This window comes from Zingiber officinale, chromosome 6B (genome assembly GCF_018446385.1).
Source record: "Zingiber officinale cultivar Zhangliang chromosome 6B, Zo_v1.1, whole genome shotgun sequence".
NCBI classification, from domain to species: Eukaryota; Viridiplantae; Streptophyta; class Magnoliopsida; order Zingiberales; family Zingiberaceae; genus Zingiber; species Zingiber officinale.
The window spans coordinates 78,891,747-78,903,465 of NC_055996.1; the positions used below are offsets into that span (position 1 = coordinate 78,891,747).

An 11,719-nucleotide genomic window follows, 5' to 3' on the forward strand; every position below is an offset into this window, starting at 1 on the left:
TCATCCATCTGTTGTTTATTTTGAAGTGGTTTAATGCCAATCCCTCTGGAGCTTTATCTATCAACAGTTGGGGCTCAGCTGCTTAACTACACATAATGTAAAATAATATATCTTGTTTAAAAAAATTGAGCAAATTTTCAGATCAAGATGCAAATTTCAAGTTGGAACTCTACTTAAAAAAAAATACTTAGGAATATGAAAATTATTATTCATTCAAAGTTACAACTTCAAGAATTGAAAATTCAAATAAATTCTCCTGGAATTATGGTGCAGCGGTCCAGTCCTCCAAATGATTAATTAAATAATAAAAAACATTGCAGATTTGTCTTGGTCACCGCTTGAATAGATAAATAAAAATAGAAGGTGAGACGGAAAAACACTTTTTGAAAATTTAGAAAGTTTGGTGTGAATTTTAGAAAATTATTTTGCAGTTATTGATTTAGTCAGGGGCATTTTGTGCACCCAAGTGGGGGAAGGAAGGAGTGTGGTGGTTTGGGAATTTAAAAAGCAAAGAGAGTTTTTGAGAATTTCTCCCAAAAAACAATAAATTTTGGGCCCAATTGAAAATTTCTATACAACGTCGACCGACCTCCTCAACCCTGCCATCCCTTTAATTTTAAAATGACTTTGTTTGTTTTTTCTCTTTTAAACAAACAATAACATTGACAGCTCCTTCCCTCCTCCGCCTGCTCGTCTACCCAGCGGGATTTGGATCCACGTCTCGCCTTCTGCGCTTTCAGACGTGTCCTCAAATACCCACCATCCGCTTCTGGTGCAATCGCCCAGAAAAAGTCGTCACCTTTCTCCTTCTGATAAGCTTCTGTCGTTCCTCGCCAAAGCCGCTGCGGTTGCGCCGATTCAGGTCTCCTCCGGAAGGGATTCAAGTCTTTTCTCGCCTTTTTTGGTGTAAATTTCGATTCTTTCGGACCGTCGAAGTTGTGGAGCTTATTTTACCCTAGGCGGAACTTCTTTTTTGCAGTTCACTCGAAATCTTCAGCTCCGTGTTGAAATTTGGGATTTTTGTTGGGGGTTCAAGGATTGGAGGCTGAAAGGTTTTGTTATTTTCAGTTCTCTGAGTTTGTAAGTTGGGATTTGAGACAATCGGCGGGAGTCGAGAGGTAATTTTTCTTTGGCGTAAATACTTCAAGATGAGCTGCTTTCCTTGTTTCTTGAAGAAGAATTTCCCGAACGCCGACTTATCTCCAGTTGCACGCGCGGTTAAGGTCCATGAAGTGACGAAATGGCCTGGTGAGTTTTTTTTCCCATTCAGGATAAAAAACTGAACATTGATTGCATTTTGTTGGTTGTCTGTGAATCGATTGTTCATATATACCACTATGTTATGTTTGTTAATTTCTTCCTCATGTTTTCAATCAAAAACAATAAACCCTATATTCTATTGCACCAGTGCTGATTTATAGATAACATTAAGTTGTCATTATTTTTGTCCTTTTGCGGTTAACAACAACCATAAGAAGGAGAACAATCTCTTGCCTTTTGAAGAAGGTGAACAATAGAAACTCAATACCCAGAATTTCTTTATAAGCAAAAGTTCATGCAAAACAAGGTAAAAGTTTTGGAGAGCACATTATTCACTTTATAGTTTCCATTCGTCCGACTTTGATTGCTGAGAATTTTGTATGCGAATTTGCACATTATTGTGGAGAAACATATATGGAAAAATATTTAGATCTCGTATCATTTTGAACTATTAGATGAATTATGGTACTTGGAAATTTAACATGGTGTTTGAAAGTTCGTGCCTACAATTTAACATCGGGTTAGGCTTGAGCTATTTCAGCAGGAAATATAAAATCAATCATTGACATGCATCTGCTCAACCAGAGCACCCCAGCATCAGAGATTCTTATTCTCTTGAAGAGTTGATGAAAATAGATTGCACCACAACTTGGAATGCAGACGTCTTTTCTTTTGCCTTTTATTACTTCTTGATTATCCCTTCCTAAAGTTTCTTAGACTATGAAGTGCCTAAGGTAATACAATAGTTGAAGTAGATGGATTGTGAATCCATTTAGGAATTTTTCCTAAAACTCTACCTGAGCACTACCTTTTATACTTTCTATACTTGCCGTCCAAAATATGGACAGATCATGTTAAATTTCTTCTAAGCGTATAAATATTCCTGCTAAGCAGCATATCACTTGATATTATTCTATCAGTCTGAATTGAATAGACAGTTTCACAACCTAGAAAGTGATGCTAAAAAAATAAGTGTGTTGATAAGTAACTATGTCAACTCACATGCCTAGTCGTATTCTTACTTGACTTGTGTCATGCAGAGTATCCCCTGGAGAAAGTTCCTACTCATGAAACTCAAAATGATGCTGGAAAAGAAAATGTTGCTGCCGAGAGATTCACATTCCGTGAACTCGCTTCTGCTACCAAGAATTTTAAACCAGAATGTCTTTTGGGAGAAGGAGGGTTTGGTAGGGTTTACAAGGGTTTACTCGAGAAGACTAGAGAAGTAATTGACTGATTTATTTAATATAATATATTTTTGCGATATAGTTATTTACAGGTCTCTGAATTTGATGCTTAGGTTATAGCTGTTAAGCAGCTAGACAGGAATGGCTTCCAAGGCAACAAAGAATTCCTTGTTGAAGTATTGATTCTCAGTCTTCTCCATCATGAAAATCTAATCAAGCTTATTGGATACTGTGCTGATGGTGATCAAAGGCTTCTGGTCTATGAGTATATGCCTAACGGCTCCTTAGAAGATCATTTGCTCGGTATTCTATCATTACAGTAGTTTTATTACTTCCATGAATACGATTGTGGCATTTAGCAGATCTTCACAACTTCTTTTGATAGTTTTTAAACTAAATTTGTATATGACGTTCTCAGCATGGTGTACAAAAAGACTCCCGTTCCCTTTAACTAACTTTATTTTGTCGAAAGGATTCTTTCTTACTTTGCTGTCCAATGCTCCTTGCTTCATACTTGATTTTCAATTTCATTTGCGACGATTATTTGTAATTTGTGAAATGATCCTCTTAACCAACTGCTTTGTAGTTCTCCAAAGGCAGCAGCTCTTTCTTATACTCTTTTTACGAAGTTTAATGGTTTATGCAAGCTTCATAGGCAATTTTATATTTTATCAAATACCCTGTGATTTTTCTTCCAGTTTACTAATTTACTTTGCTACAAAAGTGCTTGAACCTTAAACATTTTATATCATTTGGTAATTATTCTGTGCTAGTTTGTCATACGATGATTAGGCAAAGCTTCTCTAGTTTAAATGAGTTTAACAGAGTGAAATCTTGTTGCCAGATATCTCAGCCGATCAGAATCCTCTAAGCTGGTATGCTAGGATGAAAATAGCTCATGGTGCCGCTCAAGGCCTGGAGTATTTGCACGAGAAAGCCAATCCGCCGGTGATCTATCGTGATCTTAAATCATCGAATATTCTACTTAATGAAAATTTTGTTGCAAAGCTCTCTGATTTTGGGCATGCAAAGCTGGGTTCCGTAGGGGATAAAATCCATGTTTCTTCAGCATTGATGGGCACATATGGATACTGTGCGCCCGAAGATGTAAGAGCAGGTCAGCTTACTTTGAAGTCAGATGTCTACAGTTTCGGTGTTGTTATGCTCGAGCTAATCACAGGGAGGAGGGCAATTGACACTGCTAAGCCAACAGATGAACAGAACCTTGTTGCTTGGGTATGAAATCATGTAAATTAGTATAGCATCAAAACCATCCTTTTATTTGCTAGATAAAGATGTACCTTATTTTTCACTATTTAAGCTAATCCCGTTTGTTTCTCCTATCAACAGGCAATGCCCTTGTTAAAGGACCAGAAGAGATTCCCAGAGTTAGTAGATCCACTCCTACAAGGGGACTATCCAGCAAAGGGCCTGGGCCAAGCAGCTGCTGTTGCTGCAATGTGTCTCCAAGAAGAGCCTTCGGTTCGCCCACTAATGACCGATGTTGTCGTGGCACTAAGCTTTCTTACAACCGAATAAACCTGTCGTCAACGATAACTGTCATTCCAGGACCATTATTTTGTTAAACATCATGAGAACGTGTGAGGATTTAAGATTCTGGGAATCTCTCTAAAAGAGCTATTTGACAGAAGATATCAAATTAACCTGCTCCACACAGTTTGTACCCTGACCTTGGTTTTGTGTGCATATCTTGCTCCTCATAAGTCACAACGTTGGTTATTTGATCTTGCTGCAAGTTTTTGACAAATCTCAATTGAGAAGTTAGAAAGTAGAATAAACATATAGCAGATCTTAGAACTTGGCTTCTTGTTATGTCAATCCACCAGAAGCAGCGGATATCGCCTGTTGAACCGCCCTGTTCTTTGTAGGTTGTCACACACTTGTCATTATGGCAAAAGGTGAATACGCTCGCCTCCAGTGTCCTCGTCAATCCGTTTCAGGACCAACACGGAGGAGGTAAATTACGGATTATTAGCCTTTGGAGGTAAATTACGGATTATTAGCCTTTGGAATAGTGAGTCACACACTTGTCATTTCACCTTCAACAGGTGGATTTGACCATTCTGGATTTCCTCTGTGAAACAATTTTTTCTCATTTTTTTTTATAAGTCGCAAGAGAAATTTAGGAATATCTCAAATAATTTCATGACAAGGAAACAATTGCAAAAGCGATCAAGAATCATCAACATATGCCAAAAGGCTCAAAACAAATGTTGCAAAAAGTGAAATCCGCCACCCCAACGGCTCCACATGTTGGCCCCACGATCATATGCGAGGAAGTAAATCGGAAAACTATAGTTGGTTAGTGCGGAGACAAAAGTCCCAAAACAAGCTCTTATGATTAATGAAGCAACAGCTACAGATAAGAGTAAATCTGTCAAGCTCTTATGATTAATGAAGCTAAATCTGTTCTAGGCGAGCTGGAAACTCTCCAGGACTCGCAACTGTGCACAAAGGAACATCAACTCAACTCACAATATCCTGATGCAGAAATCAAATACATAATCACACAACACTTTGTTTGCTTTCAGGACAAAAAAGAAATACAACTATGAAATATTTACATGGTTTGTACACGTACAATGCTCTGTGGTAAATTGCATACCCAAACTACATACTCACGATGACAACAACAACAACAAAAGTTACTATAAGATATGTGCATGCTAGGTTAGATCTGCCTTTGCTGATGTGAATGCCTAGCAAAAGTGTGAAACCTCATTTGTCAATGGTACGAGAAGGAAAGCCATCTATGTTGCAGTGCTTCACTAGCTGTTGGTCTCCTACTAGGGTTTATTTGGAGCAAATAAGAAAGGAAATCAACAAATTCAGTATCGGAATCTTGCAGCTGTTGTGACAATGAGGACCTCTCTGGTATCAGGTACTCCATTTGATGCATTTCCTGAAAAACATATGGAGATGAGGATATATTCGAAAGTGCAACAAGAGTACAGAGTAGCAAATGTCTATCATAGATTGTTGGCTACTGCATCAATAAAATATACATTTGATGATGATTTCAAATAGATTTCTCATTTCGAATAATATATGCAAGATTTTGGTTGCATTTAACAGTTGAACATACAATGTCTTCTTGGCAAAGCATCTACAAGTGAATATCTCAAAGAAGACAGTTTTTTTTCTCTTTCGAACTGGCACGAATATGATAAGACCGAGAAAGTTTCGGTCTAGAAAATGCTGATGGCCCAAGTTGGAGAATACTGATCAGCCCGTGGCTGTCAAATAGATGCATAGGGACGAGATATAGTGTCTTCCTTTTAAGATCTCTGCTTACATTAAGCAGGTTGAACCAGGAACCAAGAGAGATTGGCTTCAACTTTAATGAACCTTCTCCCACAGCGAAATATCAATGCAATATTTGCAAGCCTAGGGTTAGAAGTGAAATGGGTAAATAAGCGAAAATATGCTTCTGAGCCACTGCATTTGATCATTATCACGTTAAGGGATCTAACTAACTGGGTTTTCATTTTTTCTTTAGCATGTAACTTTCCAAATAAGGGAGAGTATACCTATTGCTGATTTGCTGGTCCTCAATTAATTAACTATACAATAAATCTGATTAAACATATTGACACATGTTGAGGTTCCTTTACCTTTAATTTAACTGAGCTCACAATTTTCTTTTTACCTATGTCAATTATTTTTACAAAAATGGAGATGTTAGTATGTTACCTATTGTTGTTCCACAATAAATTACTTACACAATAAATCCGATTAAATAGATAGAAAAATGTAGGCTTGTGCTATTTCCTGATCTTGCAGTGCTGTTAACATTTATAATTAAATATGGTCTAAGGAAATCTAGCAGGCATAATTTACAATGAAAAATATGAGTGGAACAGACAGGTAATTCATTTTCATTTAGGATGGGTGGAGAGACCTCGTTCAGATGATATAGATCAAAACTTTCAGTGAAATATTTGCTCGTTTCCTGTCCCAGTACAAGCATCTCCTCATCAATTGGACCAAGGATCCCCATTATCCGAGCAAGTATCAAGGGGACTGAGTCATTTGGAAATAGCACCTGATGTTGGAAGGTAAATTATTATCTGAATATCATGAAAAATAAAATAAGCAATAACTTAGTAGATCAGAGAAGATTACAACTTTCCACCAAAACATGTTTAGCAATATTCCTTTTCTGGAAGTTCTATAACACCTTTCTAAAGTTCTAAAAAAAAGTCCATAGACTTGATGTCGAGCCCACATCCAAACAGCCTTTGAAAACATGTGGGATGATTTTTCATCTCGAGAATATTAAGGGTAGAGTGATCTCAATAGACCCATGAGACATGGAAAAATGTTCAAATTAACTTTGATTTATTCCAACAATTTGCCAGAGCATGAAAACTGATTGCTAGAACTAAGATTGATACAAAAGGAACTAAACCATAAACAATACCTGCCTAAAAAAATTATCGGTGGATCAAGTGTAATTGCATGATACTCTGAAGGCAAACTATAAAAAATGGATTGGTATGCAACAATAAAAAATGCATTATATCAACGAAACATTATGATCCTTTCTTTCATTTGTCATAAAAAAAGGTTTATGCTCTTGACCAATATGTGCAGAAGAGTGGACTTTATAAATCTAACTTTAGAATATGTGCATAAGAGTACATTTTATAGATTTTAACTTTAGAAATATAAAACTTACGTTACCAGTGTGCAGTTCAGCCAGGATGCAACCTAGAGACCAAATATCAATCTTCTGATCAAAAGGGAGACCTAGGATAACTTCCGGGGCTCTATAAGAACGAGATTGCACATATACAGAAAAGTTGTCTGTCTCAAAGCAGCTGCTTCCGAGATCAATAACCTTAATTTCACATCTTCTATAGCTCTTGATAAGGATATTCTCAGGCTTCAGATCACAATGAATTATCCTCAGATGGTGGAGGAACTCTAAAGCCTCTAGACATTGTCGAGCTATAGCCTGCCACAAATGAATAATACAGTGCAATCTGGTATCAAAGAATAAAACAACCTTAAAAAGATTATAGTAGAAAAGAGTTTTTAAACACAAACTACCCTAATAGCAGCTTCTAGGATATTAAAAAAAAAAGAATTTATAGATTCAGGAATTGATTCCTGACTAGGTTTAGAACATGCTGCAACTAGGATGTTGATGAAATTCAAGGTTATGAGTCTTATATATAGAATTTGATGATTAGATTATTGATCCAAAAAAACATTGTAATAGATGACAAATACTGAACAACAAATCACTGTCATGATCTACAATGTGTCAATCACGTACCTGTATTCTAGGCAATGTGTAGTATTCCTCACCACCAGATTCATGATTGTACTTCTGAAATTCATAGAGGTTAGCCCGTAATAACTCTGTTACAATGAAAAGGTGTTCCTGCAGCAATTAACTGAAAGATGTTAAGAATTTTTTTTATCAACTACAACCAATATGTAAAGAGAACTAGCACCAGAATGTTACTACAATGTGCTTGCAACCAAGACAGCATGATAAATATTTTGATAGTAGCATGCATCTAGATGTAAATAGCAAATATATATATACATATATATTCATGTCAAGAAAGCACACTAACAATGCTCCAAACTTTCAGTAATGAATTACTTCATCTGGTACTTAGGCCAAACACAAGAAAGTTGATAAACTGATCAAGATGAGTACCGAAATGGAAATAACTTCAAAGTAATGATGCAGTAATATGAATTTTAGTCGGTTCGAAGAGATGGATACCTAGATTACCAAAAAAATAAAGTAATATGAATTTTAGACCTCGAAGGAATTCTAAACCAGACCATAAATCATCCCTTGCACAATGGTAAATTGCCAACCACCGGCACTAACTAGGTTAATGACCTCGTAGTCATTGGTCAAGATCAAGATTGGAGGCACAACACACTGCCAGATGCAATATTGCATATATAAACAAAACTTCTATTGATAGGCAAGTGAGCCAACGAGATGTTGTAACTTGCACAAGCTCTAGTTGTACAGTAGTGGATACACTTGGTTGGTCCAAAGCAAATTGGAAGGAGTGAAAGAAATGCATCTTCAGAAATTGAGTCCACCATCCTCCTGTGTATTTGAATCTGATGAGAGGCTTTCAACCCATGTTGGAAAGGAGTGGGTTCTTCACCCATTAAGGTACCTTCTAAGAAAGGGCAAGATAGTAAGGGTCTCAAACCAAAAGCGAACAATATTTCAACAAGCACATTGGTTCAGGCCAATGCACAAAAATGTGTCCTCATAAGACAGCATCATTTATTTGAAAGGCACAGTCTTTCAGCTATCCATTTGGAGCTTAATGAGGGAGTTTTAGCTTACACTAATATAGAATCAGGAGTCTCTAGGCTTAAGGTCCACAGATAAGAAAGGAAGTTAACATATACAAAATGAAAGATTTTCTGGAAACAGAGAAAATATATACAAAAGCACATATACCTGATAGTAGAAGTAGTCATAAAGGCACAATACATGATGCTCATCAGAAGGATCATGCTTATTAACAAACTTGAGAAGTTTAATCTCATCTAAACTCTGGTCAAAGAAATCCTTATCGTTCTTTATTATCTTGAGGGATACATCCATTCCAGTATGGAGGTCATGCGCCTGAACAACCTTGCTAAATGCAGCCGAACCAAGATACTTTGTGATATAGTATCTGCCTGCTATAACTGATTTCAGGATAACTGGAAACTCTTTATTTTCTTCAAAGCCAGTTCTATAAACGGTGTACAAAAGTTAGTACTGGTTTTCTAAAGTTTTTCCAATTTGTTACACAACATTTTAGAAGAAAATTTTGCTTCAAACCTGTTTTTGCGGTGAATTATTCTCAAATTAAATACTTCCAGTTCATCATCAGAGGAAGCATGAAAATGAAGCTTGTCACCAATATCACCATCTAATTCCCCATCAACAGCGTCAGATTCCTCTAGTTTTTTGTCAACTGTCTTGTCATCCCCATGTCCATATGCAGAATTTGCATCTTGTTTAGACACCTCTTCAAGTGTTGGTAAACTGAAAGATTCCCTTTGCAACTCTCCATCATCTCTCTCGCCTAAAAAAATAAAGTCTCTGGCATAAGAATCTCCTACAATATCCTTATATATTTTAGTATCGGACTCTGCAAAAAGAAAAAAAAAAGAATTGAATGAGAACTAAAACAGAAAAAAGGGAAAGAAATGCAAGTCAATGTGGAACAAAAAAGGCCATAATACTCGTGTCCTTTTAGACAAGGTAATGCAAGATGTTTAATGCTGGTGTACATCAATGTTGGGTCTGTACTAGTATACCAGAAAGCACGCTATTCGATGCAGCTAGCATCTATGAAAAAGAAAACTACAGGAGGACCAAAGCAGATTAAATAAGTTGGGCAGACTGGTAGATACCTACCTATTTTTTTAGTCTTAATCAAATCATTATCCTATTGTAACAGTTGATTTCACATAAGTTAACCAATGCATTTGCTATCAAAAATGATGGATAAACCCATAGTATCATATTTATCATATCTGAATTTCAAAATGAATCGAACATAAGCAATATGCAGAAAGCTCACTTGTAAAGCCACTATCAGCAACTGCATTGGCATTTAAAGTCTGCAGTTTTTCCGCTGCTAAATCTGATCCTGAGCATTCTTTGCCTTCAACTTGACTTTTATCGTGAAACAGATCATGTTCTAGGACAATAGTATCTGGATGGTCATGTTTCCTTCTGAAATTAAACTGATTCTCTCCACATTCATCCAACCTCTCCGTCTGGTCATCCAAGACCTGATAACGTCCATAGATAGCAAAGCTTGTGCTCCTCACCATTTCAGCAACCTCACCACTTTCACAATTTTTGGATCCATTGCAGCAATTGCAAATTGGGAAAGGACAATTATAGATATTAGCACATCCCTGACAATCGACATCGTCATGCTCATGCCTATGATCATTTGCTAGAACATCAAAAGTATCGTGAGTTTCATTCTCAAACAGATTTTTTTCCTCTCTAGACATGATGAACTTGTCCTCCATATGTAATCGTTCAGAATCATTCTGCACGAAGAAGGGATTATCGTAATATCCTCCAAGCTGGTCATCATACCAATAATTATTGTACTCTCTGGCAGTTCCAAAGTTCGAGTGCCCATCGGTTGACTCCTCATCCGATCTAGACCGAGCTGGTGACCATACTCCGTAAGGATTCAAAAGCTCTGTTCCAAGAAATCCAAGTAGTAGAAAAGTTTAGTGGCGACAAGAGAAAACAGTTTAATAATCTGACACTTGGAATAAAATAAATAATTCTCCGGAATGCTCGTGCCAGTTCATTTGCAATTGAGGTTTATACGTAAAATAATAATAAAAAAAGTGTTTTTTTTTTTAAACATTCGGCTTTCGGATAGAATCCATCGGCGAAATCAACAGAGCCGAGGTGCGAGGAAACAAGTCAAATTCTCGTCTAAATACCGAAGGTATAGAATGGGCACTGAGATCAACGAAATCCCCGAATCAAAAACCAACCTACCCGAGGGCGATGAGCCAATGCTGACGAACGCGTCGGAGGAGCTGGAGGAGGCGCTGGGAGGCGAACTCTCGGCGACTCCTGCACCTCCACGGGTCGGAGGAGAAAGCTTCAGAGGAGGTAGATCGAATCCTACGTTAAGGTCAAGGTCGGCTGCCTCGCCAGCGGAGCGGCGCGAAAGCAGGTCGTCGCGGAGAGCAGCGGCGGCCGCGGAGAATCCTCGCGTCCGGAGGAATTCGATCACGTCCTCCACCTCCACCCGCAGCGCCGTCATCCGAGGTCGCCCAGGTCTTCAAGCTTCATCCAATGATCGAAGAGGAAGAAGAAGAGGAAGAGCGGAGGCGGTCGGTATGAATTCGAATCCGGATCCGGATCCAATTTGGACTCTCCAGAGATGCCGTTAGGTCCATGGAGCAGGTAAGCTACTTCGGATCCAATGCACCAGGAAATGTAACTGAATCAAATAAAAGCATTCATCGTACAGTCTCTTCAATTGCTATGGCCAATCAAGTTATATAAAATCGACGCGTGTCCATCAACGAAGCTATCTGCACAACGCGTTGTACTACATCGCCAAAAAGCGATCCGGTGGCCCCCTCTTGTGGTGGTCCCAGTAAAGCGAAGCTTGTGGGGACAACTTGGATTTTCATCGAGTGATTATTTGACGGGCGCACGTTTCAAACGCACAAGTTCACCCGATTGAAGCATTTGTTGGTCCTCACCGGCAACG

At 37.9% G+C, this 11,719-nt stretch overlaps 2 protein-coding genes across 6 annotated transcripts; one reads left to right on the forward strand and one right to left on the reverse strand.

Annotated features, from left to right (window-relative positions):
- Window positions 1-646: 646 nt before the first annotated feature.
- On the forward strand, window positions 647-4,201 carry LOC121992801 (probable serine/threonine-protein kinase PBL26). 4 transcript variants are annotated; one of them, XM_042547381.1, is made up of 6 exons: window positions 647-906; window positions 980-1,248; window positions 2,301-2,485; window positions 2,561-2,750; window positions 3,292-3,683; window positions 3,798-4,201. In XM_042547381.1, the coding sequence occupies exons 2-6, from the start codon at window positions 1,149-1,151 to the stop codon at window positions 3,984-3,986; spliced, it is 1,056 nt and encodes a 351-aa protein (XP_042403315.1). In that variant the 5' UTR covers window positions 647-906; window positions 980-1,148; the 3' UTR covers window positions 3,987-4,201. The 4 variants fall into 4 exon arrangements, with proteins under 4 accessions (XP_042403315.1, XP_042403316.1, XP_042403314.1 ...); XM_042547382.1 differs by having other exon boundaries at window positions 647-884; XM_042547380.1 differs by having other exon boundaries at window positions 647-862.
- A 765-nt stretch (window positions 4,202-4,966) lies between these two features.
- LOC121992799 (CTD kinase subunit alpha-like) lies at window positions 4,967-11,320 on the reverse strand. Of its 2 annotated transcripts, none has more exons than XM_042547375.1 (8): window positions 10,993-11,320; window positions 10,040-10,681; window positions 9,292-9,538; window positions 8,923-9,202; window positions 7,753-7,860; window positions 7,150-7,428; window positions 6,370-6,513; window positions 4,967-5,370 (listed from the first exon to the last, which is right to left on the reverse strand). In XM_042547375.1, exons 1-8 carry the CDS (start codon window positions 11,261-11,263, stop codon window positions 5,194-5,196), a joined length of 2,148 nt encoding a protein of 715 aa, XP_042403309.1. In that variant the 5' UTR covers window positions 11,264-11,320; the 3' UTR covers window positions 4,967-5,193. The 2 variants fall into 2 exon arrangements, with proteins under 2 accessions (XP_042403309.1, XP_042403308.1); XM_042547374.1 differs by having other exon boundaries at window positions 9,292-9,604.
- Window positions 11,321-11,719: the final 399 nt, after the last annotated feature.

Excerpts from the sequence above, each read along its gene's own strand:
- LOC121992801 (XM_042547379.1), top strand. The coding sequence starts at position 1,149 with ATGAGCTGCTTTCCTTGTTTCTTGAAGAAGAATTTCCCGAACGCCGAC. Across the intron at positions 1,249-2,300 it reads TGAAGTGACGAAATGGCCTG|AGTATCCCCTGGAGAAAGTT; the intron begins GTGAGTTTTTTT and ends TGTGTCATGCAG. Across the intron at positions 3,684-3,797 it reads AACAGAACCTTGTTGCTTGG|GCAATGCCCTTGTTAAAGGA; the intron begins GTATGAAATCAT and ends TCCTATCAACAG.
- LOC121992799 (XM_042547374.1), bottom strand. The coding sequence starts at position 11,263 with ATGACGGCGCTGCGGGTGGAGGTGGAGGACGTGATCGAATTCCTCCGG. Across the intron at positions 10,682-10,992 it reads CATTGGCTCATCGCCCTCGG|AGCTTTTGAATCCTTACGGA; the intron begins GTAGGTTGGTTT and ends TTCTTGGAACAG. Across the intron at positions 7,861-8,922 it reads ATGACTACTTCTACTATCAG|GAACACCTTTTCATTGTAAC; the intron begins GTATATGTGCTT and ends TAATTGCTGCAG.